General features: G+C 43.4%; 1 protein-coding gene across 4 annotated transcripts in view; it reads left to right on the top strand.

Annotated features, from left to right (window-relative positions):
* The first annotated feature begins 573 nt into the window (after positions 1–573).
* Positions 574–13,570, top strand: part of CHAF1A (chromatin assembly factor 1 subunit A) — a 292,690-nt gene continuing 279,693 nt past the window's right edge. For 2 of the 4 annotated variants that reach the window (XM_075863800.1, XM_075863783.1), the window contains exon 1: positions 575–764. In XM_075863800.1, coding sequence (XP_075719915.1) covers positions 710–764 — 55 coding nt within the window. In that variant the 5' untranslated portion in view covers positions 575–709. Of the gene's footprint in view, positions 765–13,570 lie in introns of all 4 variants that reach the window. The other 2 variants (XM_075863788.1, XM_075863793.1) reach the window with 2 other exon arrangements.

The following is a 13,570-nucleotide window of genomic DNA, read 5'->3' as shown; positions in this document are numbered from 1 at the left end:
TAAAAACGTCATCCCGTCCAGTAAAAAACAAGCCCTAATACGATATGTCGAGGAAAAAATAAGGTTACGGCTTTGGGAAAGTGGAGAGGAAAAAACTAAAATGAAAAATGGCTGGGGTACAGCTACTGGATTATCCCAAGGAGGGTGATATTGACGTTTTTTAATTAGTACCGGGCAGACTTTTGTGCGCATCAAATATTTCCCTGTGGGTACCATGAATCAACAGGCTCTGGGGCAGCAGTAGCTGTTTTCAGGTGAATAAGGCCAGCACACTGAAGCGAATGACAAATTGAGATTACCGTTTGAATGCGGCCCTCATACCCAGTGTAATATCACAGGCTTGTGGTGTCATCTCCAACACTGCGCAGATTCACGACAGATGTCACCCAGAAATTACAATGGGACAAATACACCAAAATGTCTTCTATGGTCTATGAGAGGATTCCGCCGCGAGAACAGCCAATAAGAAAGGACAGCGCTGTCACCAATACGGGTGCAGGTTTATGCTAAGCGCCTAGTCATTGGTAGTGGAAAGAAGTCGATTACCACGTGACTATTAGTAGGATTGGACAGCATCAGGGGAAGTTCTCTAGCTGAAAACTTCCCGCCAAGTAGAAACGCGCGGGGACAAGCGGCCGGAAGGGAGAGCTCTGAGGGGAAGAGGGGATAGGGAGCTTACAAGCCTTTTCCTGAACGGTTCGTTGTCGAGATGCCTGGCAGAGGAGAAGCGGGAACAGACGAGAAAATGAAGCAGCGTTTGACCGGTAATTTGAGTGTCCAACCTGTGCTCCGAAGTGTGTTATTCTATGGGGAAAAAAAATGCTTGGCCTCTATCTCGTCCTTTCCTTATATCCAGCGCCAATAAATCGGGGTTTTAATTTTTTGTAAAGTTATAAAATAGGCAAATTTATTAGGATTACACTTCGTGCTGAGGTAAATAGGTTTATATTTGTCCGCTCTGGTTTTCGAAGGTGCTTTTCTTTTCCTTTGTCAGTCTTTTCTCTGTTTGCTTCGAAAATCATGCCAACCTGTCAGGAGTTTTTCTTTTGTAACATTGTGTAAATAACCGGATGTATCACGCCGTGTCTTCTGAGGAAGTGTTATGATAAATCATGTTTCAATATTTTGTTCAAACAACTTACTATCAAATGTATGACGTGTGCTGCCCATAGAGCCCAATAAGGGTCTAGCTTTAATTTTTCTTGTACAGGTTAGAGAATAAAAGCTGAACTTGAGTTATGAGCAACAAACCCACATTTGTTCTTTTTAAACTCACTTTATTTTTTTTCTTGGTGGTAGATTACTTGTAAATTATATATTCAAATTTAGGTAATGGTCTTTTCTAGACCGCCTCATTCCATAAGTCCTATTAGGCTCCCCTCAAGACCCCACTCTATAAACCAGAGCTGCTATAAAGTAAAGCTCCTGCATTTGCAGATTCAACCATGTATTAGGAGGCTAAATTCACACTTGCGTTATATAATCCGATCCGTTTTTAGATCCGCAGACGGTATCAAAATAACGGATGTAAACTAATATCAGTTTGTGTCCATTTCACATTAACACTATTGATAAAGTCCTGTACTCTGCACTTTTACATCCGTAAAAAAAAATCCATTTCAATGGGATTTTTAACGGCTGTTCTGATCTAAGAACAGATCAGAGTGCTTATACAACGCAAATGTGAACTATGGATGTAACGATACCAGAATTTGGACTTCGATAACGCTATTTTGTGTAGCATTGCGATTTCGATACCAAAACGATACTTTGCCAACAGTAATAAAAAAAAAACAGTTCCGTTTTCTGACGTGAGGCGCGTGGTTTGATGATGAATTTAACCTCCACGTGCCTCACATTAATAGTAATTAACCCCATCATGTTTCTCAGTCATAATGGGTTAATATGTAAGGTACATGATGGGGTTAATTACTATTAATGTGAGGCACATGAAGGTTAAATTCACCACACCTCGTGCCTTACGTTAAGTGAAAAGTTGTTTTTTTTCAGTGTACACATCATAAATTACGCAAAAAATTGTTATACAGGTTGTTACGGCCACGCCAATATGTGTAGATTTTATGTATTACTTTTTTTTTTTTTTTTCAACAAACAAAATAAGCGGTGTATTTTTTTTAAAATTTAATATTACTTTGTTTTAACTTTTACATTTTAATATACTGGCATACATCAGATATTTGCCAGTACATTAGCCTGTGTACGGAAAGTACACAGGCAGTTGTTAGGGCATACTTAGGTATGTCCTAACAGGAAATATGGTCAGACAGCCCTGGGGTCCTTCAATGGACCCTGGGCTGTCTGGCCATATATGGTATGGCCCTCGATCGCGTCATATTCCTGTTAAAGGGAAAAAAAAATTATTTTTATTTTAGTTAAACTGTTAGTATAAAAATGATTACACATTCTTCTAATTTTTTTTAATTTTTTCACAATTCCGTAAATATTATTATAAATTAGATTCTAACTTATAACATTTCCATGTGCTGGTCACTAGTGGGAGCAATTCCCAAAATTGCAGCATTGGCATGTGGTAAAGCAACCTCATTGCTTTATGCTGCAAAATTGGAGAAGACACACTCGCTCTAGTGTCCTCACACAATCCCCCCTCCTTTATCCTGGCTAGTGCCAGGAGAAAGGAGGGGGTTGAATGTTCAAACCTCCTACACTGTGTGCTGCCATTTTTGAAGCGAATGCACAGTGGATTAGATACACACACACACACACACACACACACACACACACACACACACACACACACACACACACACACACACACACACACACACACACCCCCCCCTTCTCCCTCCGCTCCTAGTCCTGAACATATGGACGGAAGTCATCTTACTGCGCTATAGTGAATGGAACGGCTCCCATTCGCATTCTCTATGGGGATGTATGTGCCGTATTTTATCTCTATATGTGTCGTTAATCGACACATACAGAGATGAAAAAAAAATGGCAGCCCCCATAGAGAAGTAAAACAAAAATAAATAAAATGTATTTAATAACATACTAAAAGCAATAACATATAAAAAATTTTTTCCCCGTGACACCTTCCCTTTAAGCGATCCAAGGGGCATCCCCCCCCTCTCCTCACTTTCCTTCTGAATGCTGCAGTCCGCTTTGATCGCAGCATTCAGGGGAATAGCGGCGGAGATGAGAGGTTTCTCTGATCTCCGCCATTATAGAGCGGGGCTGTGGCTCTGTAATACAGCCATGGCCCCGCTCCCTGATATTAAGTGCGCGCGTGGTCAGCATGAGGTTATGCGGCCGGCGCTGCACTACTGAGCGGCGGCACAGGCACTGAGGACAGAACATAAGGGTGTTTTGCAGTGCGCCCGCCATTTTCTGTCTTCATTGCTGGCAATCATTAGTTCAGCGCTGGCCGCATCACATCATCCTGATGGCGCACACTTGTCAGGACTCAGGAGCGGGGCACTGGCTGTGTTACCCCGCTCTCATACATTCATGTGTTACTATAGTGAGCTGTGCAAGGGCACAGCTTAGCATCGAAATACATGACAACGGTATCGAACCATTTGGGGGTGCACAGTATCGAAGTTTCGGTGCATCCTTATTGTGAAGTCCTCCTTACACAATCTACCTAGGACAACCCTATGAAGTAAATCACAAGATAGTTACCGAATCCATCCCAAAAGTATAGATCCTCGTAGGTGTTGGCCAGGAATTTTTTATTTATTTTTCTAAAGTATCCCCAGCCTTGATTTGCCTTCCCTAAAAACCCCTTCCAACCAGTTTGTTTGATCTCAATAGTCACTGCTCCCACCATACCCATGATCCCTTGATGCATCTGAGGAGACTGCTTGCACCCCCACTTCATTCACAGCAACTCAGCTATTTGCATAATGCCACTCCCCTCTATATTCGGTCTAATTCCAGGTACCCAGCTCCCTCCCCCACCTGTTTCACAGCCTAATAAATGTAAGTCTGCTCACTCCACCTATGTGAGACATCTTGTTACACACAGTCCAGTCAGCACGTCTTCGACACCTGCTGCTGGATCTGTTCCAAGAGCTCCTATATTAGGCTGAGTGCACACGGGGCGGATACGCCTTGTAAAAGCACGCAACGCATCCGCCCTGTGCGCCGCAGGGATTTCCGGATGAAAAACCGCACCAAACTGTGTGCAGCTTTTCGACCGGAATGTCCGCTGCAAGAAACTGCAACACTTGCTAGCAGGCCGGCCAAATTCTACTCATAGCAAAAAAAAAATTAGTGTGTATATATATATATATATATATATATATATATATATATTATATATATTTTTACAGATATACAATACTGGTAGATGTCAGGTGATTCCCCAGAGTCCTGGAGCAGAGCCTATACTAGCCCTCTGCCTGGGGCTCTGGGGAAGCTCCTGACATCACTTTCCATATATGGAAGGGGATGTCAGGGGCTCCCCCAGAGTCGCAGTCCCAGAGCAGAGTGCTAGTATAGGCTCTACTCTGGGACTTCGGGGAAGCCCCTGACATCATTGTCCATACTGAATATGGACAGTGATGTCAGGGGCGACCCTGTGTGTTTGAGACACCTGGGCTAATAGATAAAAAATTGACCAGTAGCGATAGAAGGCGGGATTTGGATGCAGCAAGAGAAGTCTGGTGCGGTGAACAAAGAGAAGGGGGCCTGGTAGTCGAGATAAGCGAAGGAGGGGGCGTTGTAGTGGAGACAAGGTGGCCAGGCAGTGCGGAAAATACAAGTGTGGAGGAGGAGGAGGCGTGGACGACGAGATAATAGGAGCGGGCGTGTACTAGCAGAGACGACGCTCCATGTCTTTGATCAGCCAGCACTTCAGATATTCAGGGGCACGCCGCATCATCAACTACGTTTACAGGCAGCGGGACCAGAGGCAGAGCTCATGAAACATCCGCGTGGCCCCCCTGTCTGTTGATGTAGTTGATGACGCACAGTGCCTCTGAATAGACAGAAGTGCTGGCTGAGCAAAGAAACGCAGCTTCACAGGAAATAAAAAATTTACTGTCATGTGACCGCTAAACAGAGCTAAGTAACGCTGCCACAGGTAAATAGACGTTGTATTACAAAGCTAACTATATATGTCCCATTCATTTAAAATATAAATAAAATGTATTCCTGGATAATCCCTTTAAGGCTGCAAATTTCTAACTTAAAGGGAATGTGTCGCTAGAAAATTATTATTTTTTGTTAACATTTAGTATATAAATGATTAGACATTGTTTTAATTTTTTCACAAGTCAGGAAATATTAGAAATTAGATTCTAATTTATAACATTTCCATGTGCTGGTCACTAGAGGGAGCAATTCCCAAAATTGCAGCATTGCAATGTGGTAAAGCAACCTCATTGCTTTATGCTGCAAATTTGGTGTAGACACACACACTCTAGTGAGCTCACAGAATCCCCCCTCCTTTCTCCTGGCTAGTGCCAGGAGAAAGGAGGGGGTTGAATCTTCAAACCTCCTACACTGTGTGCTGCCATTTTTTGAGCGAATGCACAGTGTAGTAGGCTTACATACAGTGGTAATCACACAGTAAAACACAAACAAACATAACTTACCTGCTCCTGCCGCCAGCGCTGCGTCCGCTCCCTCAGCTCCTAGTCCTTGCTTCTGAACACGTGTCCGGAAGCCGCGTCCAGAAGTAGTCATCTTGCTGTCCGGCCACGGCTTCCGGTCCGCATGAAAATGGCGCCGGATGTGTCTCGGCCGAAGACCTTCCTTTTGGACTGTGTGGGAGCGGCGCATGCGCCGTTCCATTCACTATGGTGTACGCCATCTGTGTGGGAACGGCTCCCGTTCGCATTCTCTATGGTGATGTATGTGCCGTATTCCATCTCTGTATGTGTCGTTAATCGACACATACAGAGATGAAAAAAAAAAAATGGCAGCCCCCATAGTGAAGTAAAAGAGAGGAAAAAAGTAAAACACAAACACACAAAATGTATTTTAATAACACACTAAAAGCTAATTTAAAAAAAATAAATTTCCGCGACACCTGTCCTTTAAGAAGTTTTTTAAAAATCCAAAAAGTATTATTTTTTTTTTTTTTTTTTAAAGAGAACCTTTCACCTCCCCATACATGTGCAGCATGTAATGGGGAGGGCTGCCCGCCCGCTGTTATTTAGATATCGGTGCCGTTATATTTGGCGCCCGATATTTAAATAACCCCCTGAACAGGCAAGGGGGCGTGTTACTATGTCTGTGACACTGTCCAATCCGATATGGACAGTGTTACAGACAGAGAGAGAGAGCACACTCTCTCTCACTCTTCAGCTTTCAAGATTAGTCTTCTGCCGAACTGGCAAGGGGGCGTGTCACTGCTATGGACAGTGAAAGCTCTCTCCAGCTCTTACACTGTCCGCAGCAGAGACACGCCCCCTTGCCAGTTCAGCAGATAATACAAGACTGATCTCTCACAAGAGCTGAAGAGATGAGAGCGTGGTCTCCTCTCCCAGCTCTTAGGCGGAATTCACACGACAGGGTTTCCCGGCCGGGTGACGGCCGTTCATAAATCGTCCGTCACCCGGCTGCATTAGGAACAATAGACCCCTAATGGGGCTATTCACACGACCGTTTTTTTTTTTGACGGGCCGGGAATACCGGCCGTCAAAAAATGGGACATGCCCTATTTTCGGCCGGGTACCTGGCCGCCCGGCTCCCATAGAAGTCTATGGGGCCGGGTAATACACGGCCATCACCGGAATGTGTCCCGAGTGATGGCCGGGTCTACCGTCGCTCGCGCACTCTCTCCTCCTCCTCACAGAGCAGAGTGTATCCTATTCAGAAGAAGCGCTGTATGCATGGCCGATGGCGCCACTAGCGGCTGCTACTGCTGTAGAGAGGTCCCTTCTCTATGTGCTAGCCCCACTTTAGCTCCCTGAAGGAGCGGAATCCCCGTGTGTTCGGAGATTCCGCTCCTGGACAGAGTGCTTGAAGTCTCTGTCCATATATGGACAGTGACATCAGGGGAAACTCCTGAAGTGGAATCACCGGCCACATGGAGATTCCACTTCAGGAGTTGCCCCTGATGTCCCCATCCAGATATGAACAGAGACATCAAGCACTCTGTCCAGGGGGACATACAAAAGAATGTTGAAAACTAATGAAGTAAAAGAATGAACATTATTAGTAATGTGAAGATAATATAAAAAAGGGCATAATGATTTTTTTAATGCTTGGTAGACAATGCATGAACAGATGGAGGTGAGGAGGAAATAAACACAAACTCCATATAAACAGACTTTTTTGGAAATTCCTGTGCTTGATAGACCCTTCAATGAACAGTATCTATGTGTAGTTTAATTAGGCATCTGTTGCTATGGAATGTGTGTTCATTCCACTGTAAAGGTCATTCATATCCTATTGAATCCTATCCAATGAAATGCAGCTGAGGGATCAGACAAAGCTCTCTATACTCTGTAAGCAAGTGAAAAAGGTTGACTGGCAATCATGTGACCTTACTGGGTGTGTTTATAGTGGGTTGACTAAAAAAAAAACAAATGAAATTCATCCGATTAAAAAACGGTCAGGGAAAAAAACTGATGCAAATCGGGTCCAAATCGGCTGGTAAAAACGGCAACACGGCCCGGAACGGAATCGAAACGGATGCAAACCGGTCGGGGAAATCGGCCAAAAATGACAGATTTTCCCGGCCTACACTCGGACCCTGTCGTGTGAATGAGGCCTTACACTGTCCGTAGCAGTGTCCCCCTTGCTAGTTCAGCAGACAATACAAGACTGATCTCTCACGAGCTGAAGAGATGAGAGCGCGGTCTCCTCTCCCCAGCTCTTACACTGTCCGTAGCAGTGACACGCCCCATTGCCAGTTCGGCAGACAATACAAGAGCTGGAGATGAGAGAGCGCTCTCCTCTCCACAGCTCTTACACTGTCCATAGCAGTGTAACGCCCCCTTGCTAGTTCGAGTGAAAAGAGTGATCTTCAAAGCTGAAGAGAGAGAGCGTGCACTTTCTCTGCTCTCTTGCTGTGGCACTGTCCATATCTGATTGGACAGTGTCACAGCCATAGTAACATGCCCTGTTGACTGTTCAGGGGGTTATTTAAATATCGGGCGCCAGATATAACAGCACTGATATCTAAATAACGGAGGGAGGTAGAAAAAAAATTGTAAAGTGCCCCAGGGTTTGGGCAGCCCTCCCCATTACGTGCTGCACATGTATGGGGAGGTGAAAGGTTCTCTTTAACCACTTCAGGACACAGCCTGTTTTGGCCTTCAGGACGCAGCCAATTTTTTCAAATCTGACATGTTTCACTTTATGTGGTAATAACTTCGGAATGGTTTTACCTATCCAAGCGATTCTGAGATTGTTTTCTCGTGATACATTGGACTTTATGTTACTGGCAAAATTTGCTCGATACATTAAGTATTTAATTGTGAAAAACACCAAAATATAGCGCAAAATTGCAAAAATTAGCATTTTTCAAAATTTATATGTATCTGCTTGTAAGACAGATGGTAATACCACACAAAATTGTTGCTAATTAACATCCCCCACATGTCAACTTTTGATTGGCATTGTTTTTTGAACATCCTTTAATTTTTCTATGACATCACAAGGCATAGAACTTTACCAGCAATTTCTCACATTTTCAAGAAAATTTCAAAAGGCTATTTTTACAGGGGCCAGTTCAGTTATGAAGTGGATTTTAGGGCCTTTATATTAGAAACCCTCTAAGTCACCCCATTTTAAAAACTTCACCCCTCAAAGTATTCAAAACAGCATTTAGAAAGTTTCTTAACCCTTTAGATGTTTCACAGGAATTAAGGCAAAGTAGATGTGAAATTTTCAAATTTCTTTTTTTTTTTTGCAGAAATTAATTTTTCATCTATTTTTTTTGTAACACAAAGTTTTACCAGAGAAACGCAACTCCATATCTATTGCCCAGATTCTGCAGTTTTTAGAAATACCCCACATGTGGCCCTAGTGCACTTATTGACTGCAGCACAGGCCTCAGAAACAAAGGAACACCTAGAGGATTTTGGGGCCTCCTTTTTTATTAGAAAATATTTTAGGCACCATGTCGGGTCTGAAAGGCTCTTGCGGCGCCAAAACAGTGGAAATCCCCCAAAAGTGACCCCATTTCGGAAACTATACCCCTTGAGGAAATTATCTAGGGGTATAGTGAGCATTTTGACCCCGCAGGTTTTTTGGAGAAATTATTGGAAGTAGGCCGTGAAAATGAAAATCGACATTCTTTCAAAGAAAATGTAGGTTTAGCTAATTTTTTCTAATTTCCACAAGGGCTAAAAGGAGAAAATGCACCACTACATTTGTAAAGCAATTTCTCCCGAGTAAAACAATACCCCACATGTGGTAATAAACGGCTGTTTGGACACACGGCAGGGCTTAGAAGGGAAAGAGCGACATTTGGTTTTTGCAGCTCAAATTGAGCAGGAATGGTTTGCGGAGACCACGTCGCATTTGCAAAGCCCCTAAGGGACCAAAACAGTGAAAACACCAAAAAAGTGACTCCATTTAGGAAACTACACCCCTTGAAGAATCCATCTAGGGGTGTAGTGAGCATTTTGAACCCAAAGGGGTTTCATAGATTTTATTAGAATTGGGCAGTGAAGATAAAAAAAAAATACTTTTTTTCCAATAAGACGTAGTTTTAGCTCCAAATTTTTCCTTTTCTCAACAAATAAAGGAATAAAAGAACCCCAACATTTGTAAAGCAACTTCTCTGGAGTACGGCAATACCCCATTTGTGGTCATAAACTGCTGTTTGGGCACACGGCAAGGATCTGAAGAGAAGGAGCGCCATTTGGCTTTTGAAGCACAGATTTTGCTGGATTGGTTTCTTGACACCATGTCACTACTGCAAAGCTGCTAAGGTGTCAGTACAGTGGAAACTCCCCAAAAGTGATTCCATTCACAAAACTACACCCCTTGAGGAATTCATCTAGGGGTGTAGTGAGCATTTTGACCCCACAGGTGTTTCATAGATTTTATTAGAATTGGGCAGTGAAAATAAAAAAAATCCTTTTTCTCCAATAAGACGTAGTTTTAGCTGAAAATGTTTAATTTTCTCAAAAAATAAATGAAAAAAAGCACCCCAACACTTGTAAAGCAACTTCTCCTGTGTATGACAATACCACATATGTGGTCATAAACTGCTGTTTGGGCACACAGTAGGGCTCAGAAGGGAAGGAGCGCCATTTTGGCTTTTGGAGTACAGATTTTGCTGGATTGGTTTCTGGGCGCTATGTCGCATTTGCAAAGTCCCTGTGGGACCAAAACAGTGGATCCCCCCCAGAAGTGACCCCATTTTGGAAACTACACCCCTCAAGGTATTCACAGGTGATTGGCAGAAATTGGTGTGCACTCGATGTTGCAGAGTGAAAATGGGATTTTTTTTCTATAGATATGCCAATATGTGGCGCCCAGCTTGTGCCACTGGAGACACACACCCCAAAAATTGTTAAAAGGGTTCTCCTGGGTATGGCGATGCCATATATGTGGAAGTAAACTGCTGTTTGGGCACACTGTAGGGTTCAGAAGGGAGGTAGCGCCATTTGGCTTTTGGAGTGTGGATTTTGCTTGTAGTAGTCTTGTATTGAGTCTTACTGGTGTTTCCGTTTATAATGTGGGGGTACATGTAACCCGGGCGGAGTATATAAGGGGCATAGTCAGGTGGTATAATAATGGGGTAAACAAAAACAATAAAATAATCCATAGATGTGTTTTTTACGCTGTGACACAATCCTTTCTTCACAGGCCGTTGTCGCACTGATAAACTGTGTCCTTTCTTATCCCCCTTTTGGTCCACACTCCGCACCTTTGCAGTTTGAGGAATTTTGCTGAGAAGTGTTGTCCTGGTATAATACGGGCACCCTCGCTTTCAGCAGATATGTTTGGGCCCTCCCCTTCCTGGTTCCCTAATTTTAGGGGCCTTGATAATTCGCCACTTGAAACAGAAGAAATGTTTCCCTCGGGCTGGCACAACTGCATATTTTTATTTCCTGGCTTATTGCAGCCTTAACTAATTTTATTTTTTCATAGACGTAGTGGTATGAGGGCTGTTTTTTTTGCGGGACAAGCTGTAGCTTTTATTGGTACCATTTTGGGGTACATGCAACTTTTTGATCACATGTTATCCTTTTTTTTTTTGGGAGGCAAGGTGACCAAAAAACAGCAATTCTGACATCATTTTTTAAATTCTTTTTATACAGCATTCACCACGCGTTATAAATTACACGTTACCTTTATTCTGCGGGTCAGTCCGATTCCGGTGATACCAAATTTATAGAACTTTTTTTATGTTTTACAACTTTTTGCACAATAAAATAACCTTTGTAAAGAGAATGGATTTTTTCTGTCGCCATGTTGTGAGAGCCATAACGGTTTTAATTTTTTCGTTGACTGAGCTGTATGAGGGCTTATTTTTAGCGAGACGAGTTATATTTTTTATAGGTACCATTTTTGGGTACATGCGAATTTTTGATCACTTTTTATTTCAATTTTTGGAAGACAAAGTGACCAAAAAAGAGTAATTATGTCAGTATTTTTTAGTTTTTTTTTACGGCGTTCACTGTGCGGGATAAATAACATAATATTTTTATAGTTAAGGTCGTTACGGTCGCAGCGATACCAAATATGTATGGCTTTATTATTTTTTTTCAATAATAAATGACTTGATAAAGGAAAAAGGGCGATTGTGTTTTGTGTTATTATTTGAAACTTTTATTGTTTTTTTACACTTTTCTTTAGTCCCACTAGGGGACTTGAAGGTCCAACTGTTTGTTTGATGATCTAATACATTGCACTACCCATGTAGTGCAATGTATTAGAACTGTCAGTTGTTCACTGACAGCAAGCCGATCAGGCTCCGCCTCCGGGCGGGGCCTAATCGGCTAACGTAATGGCAGATAGGAAGCCTTTGTTAGGGTATGTGCACACACACTAATTACGTCCGTAATTGACGGACGTATTTCGGCCGCAAGTACCGGACCGAACACAGTGCAGGGAGCCGGGCTGCTAGCATCATAGTTATATACGATGCTAGGAGTCCCTGCCTCTCTGCAGGACAACTGTCCCGTACTGTAATCATGTTTTCAGTACGGGACAGTAGTTCCACGGAGAGGCAGGGACTCCTAGCATCGTACGTAAGTATGATGCTAGGAGCCCGGCTCCCTGCACTGTGTTCGGTCCACTACTTGCGGCCGAAATACGTCCGTCAATTACGGACGTAATTAGTGTGTGTGCACATACCCTTAGGCTTCCGTTTGTCATAGCAATCGCCCCCCGCAACAATCGGCCCCCGCAATCGCGTAGCGGGGTGCCGATGTTGCTATAAGAACTTAAATGCGGCGGTCACTATTGACTGCCGCAATTAAGGGGTTAATCGGTTCGGATCACCGCTGTGATCCGACCCGATGTTTTCCCCCAGTACTAAGGCTTCTAGTAGCAGCCTGTACTGGGAGATGCCGGGCTGCGGGGAGCGTCTGTGTGCTCTGTTAGGAGCACACGTGGATTAACGGGCTGCAGGCACAACGACCAGCTTTGCAACCCGTTAATCTACGTGGGGTGGTCGTGAAGGGGTTAAAGGGAATGTGTTGCTAGCAAAAAATTTTTTTTTTTTAGTTAAACAATTAGTGTGTAGGTGATTAAACATTGTTCTAATTTTTTTTATTTTTTCACGAGTCAGGAAATATTATAAATTAGATTCTAATCTATAATATTTCCCAGTGCTGCTCACTAGATGGAGAAATTCCCAAAATTGCAGCATTGCATGTAGTAAAGCAACCACATTGCTTTATGCTGCAAAATTGGAAAAAACTCACTCGCTCTAGTGAGCTCTCAGAATCCCCCCCTCCTTTATCCTGGCTAGTGCCGGGAGAAACGAGGGGATTGAACGGTCAAACCTCCTACGCTGTGTCGCCATACAGTAGTAAACACACACTGAAACACGAACATACATAGAAATAACTTACCTGCTCCTGTCGCCGCCGCTCCCTCCGGTCCGTCCGCTCCGTCTGCTGCTGCTGCTCCAAGTCCACAAGTCCGGAAGCCGCGACCGTAAGTAGTAATCTTACTGTCCGGCCGCGACTTCCGGTCCACAGGAAAATGGTTCCGGACGGCGCACAGTTCAACTTGGACGGTGTGGGGGCGGCGCATGCGCCGTTCCCACACAGACGGCGTACACTATAGTGGATGGAACGGGCCCCGTTCGCATTCACTATGGAACTGTAGCTGCCGTATTCCATGTCTGTATGTGTCGTTAATCGACACATACAGAAATGGAAAAAAAAATGGCAGCCCCCATAGGGAAGAAAAAGTAAAAAAGTAAAACACAAACACACAAATATAAAAGTTTTTAATAAAACACTAACATCAAACTGATATAAAAAAATTTTTTTGGGTGACACTGTTCCTTTAAGCACAACTATGTATCTTGTCATAGAGACCTACAAACTGAAAAACTGGCCTAGTTGTTCACACTAATCATATGGAGCTTAGCTTTAATTTTTGCCTAACTCATTAATGACCGCCTTGGTCTTTTGTCGGCAGGTGGTACAGGTCCTCC

Source organism: Rhinoderma darwinii, chromosome 1, assembly GCF_050947455.1.
Source record: "Rhinoderma darwinii isolate aRhiDar2 chromosome 1, aRhiDar2.hap1, whole genome shotgun sequence".
Lineage (NCBI taxonomy): Eukaryota > Metazoa > Chordata > Amphibia > Anura > Rhinodermatidae > Rhinoderma > Rhinoderma darwinii.
The sequence above is the reverse complement of the archived record's forward strand: the minus strand, read 5'-3'. Positions and strand labels throughout refer to the sequence as shown.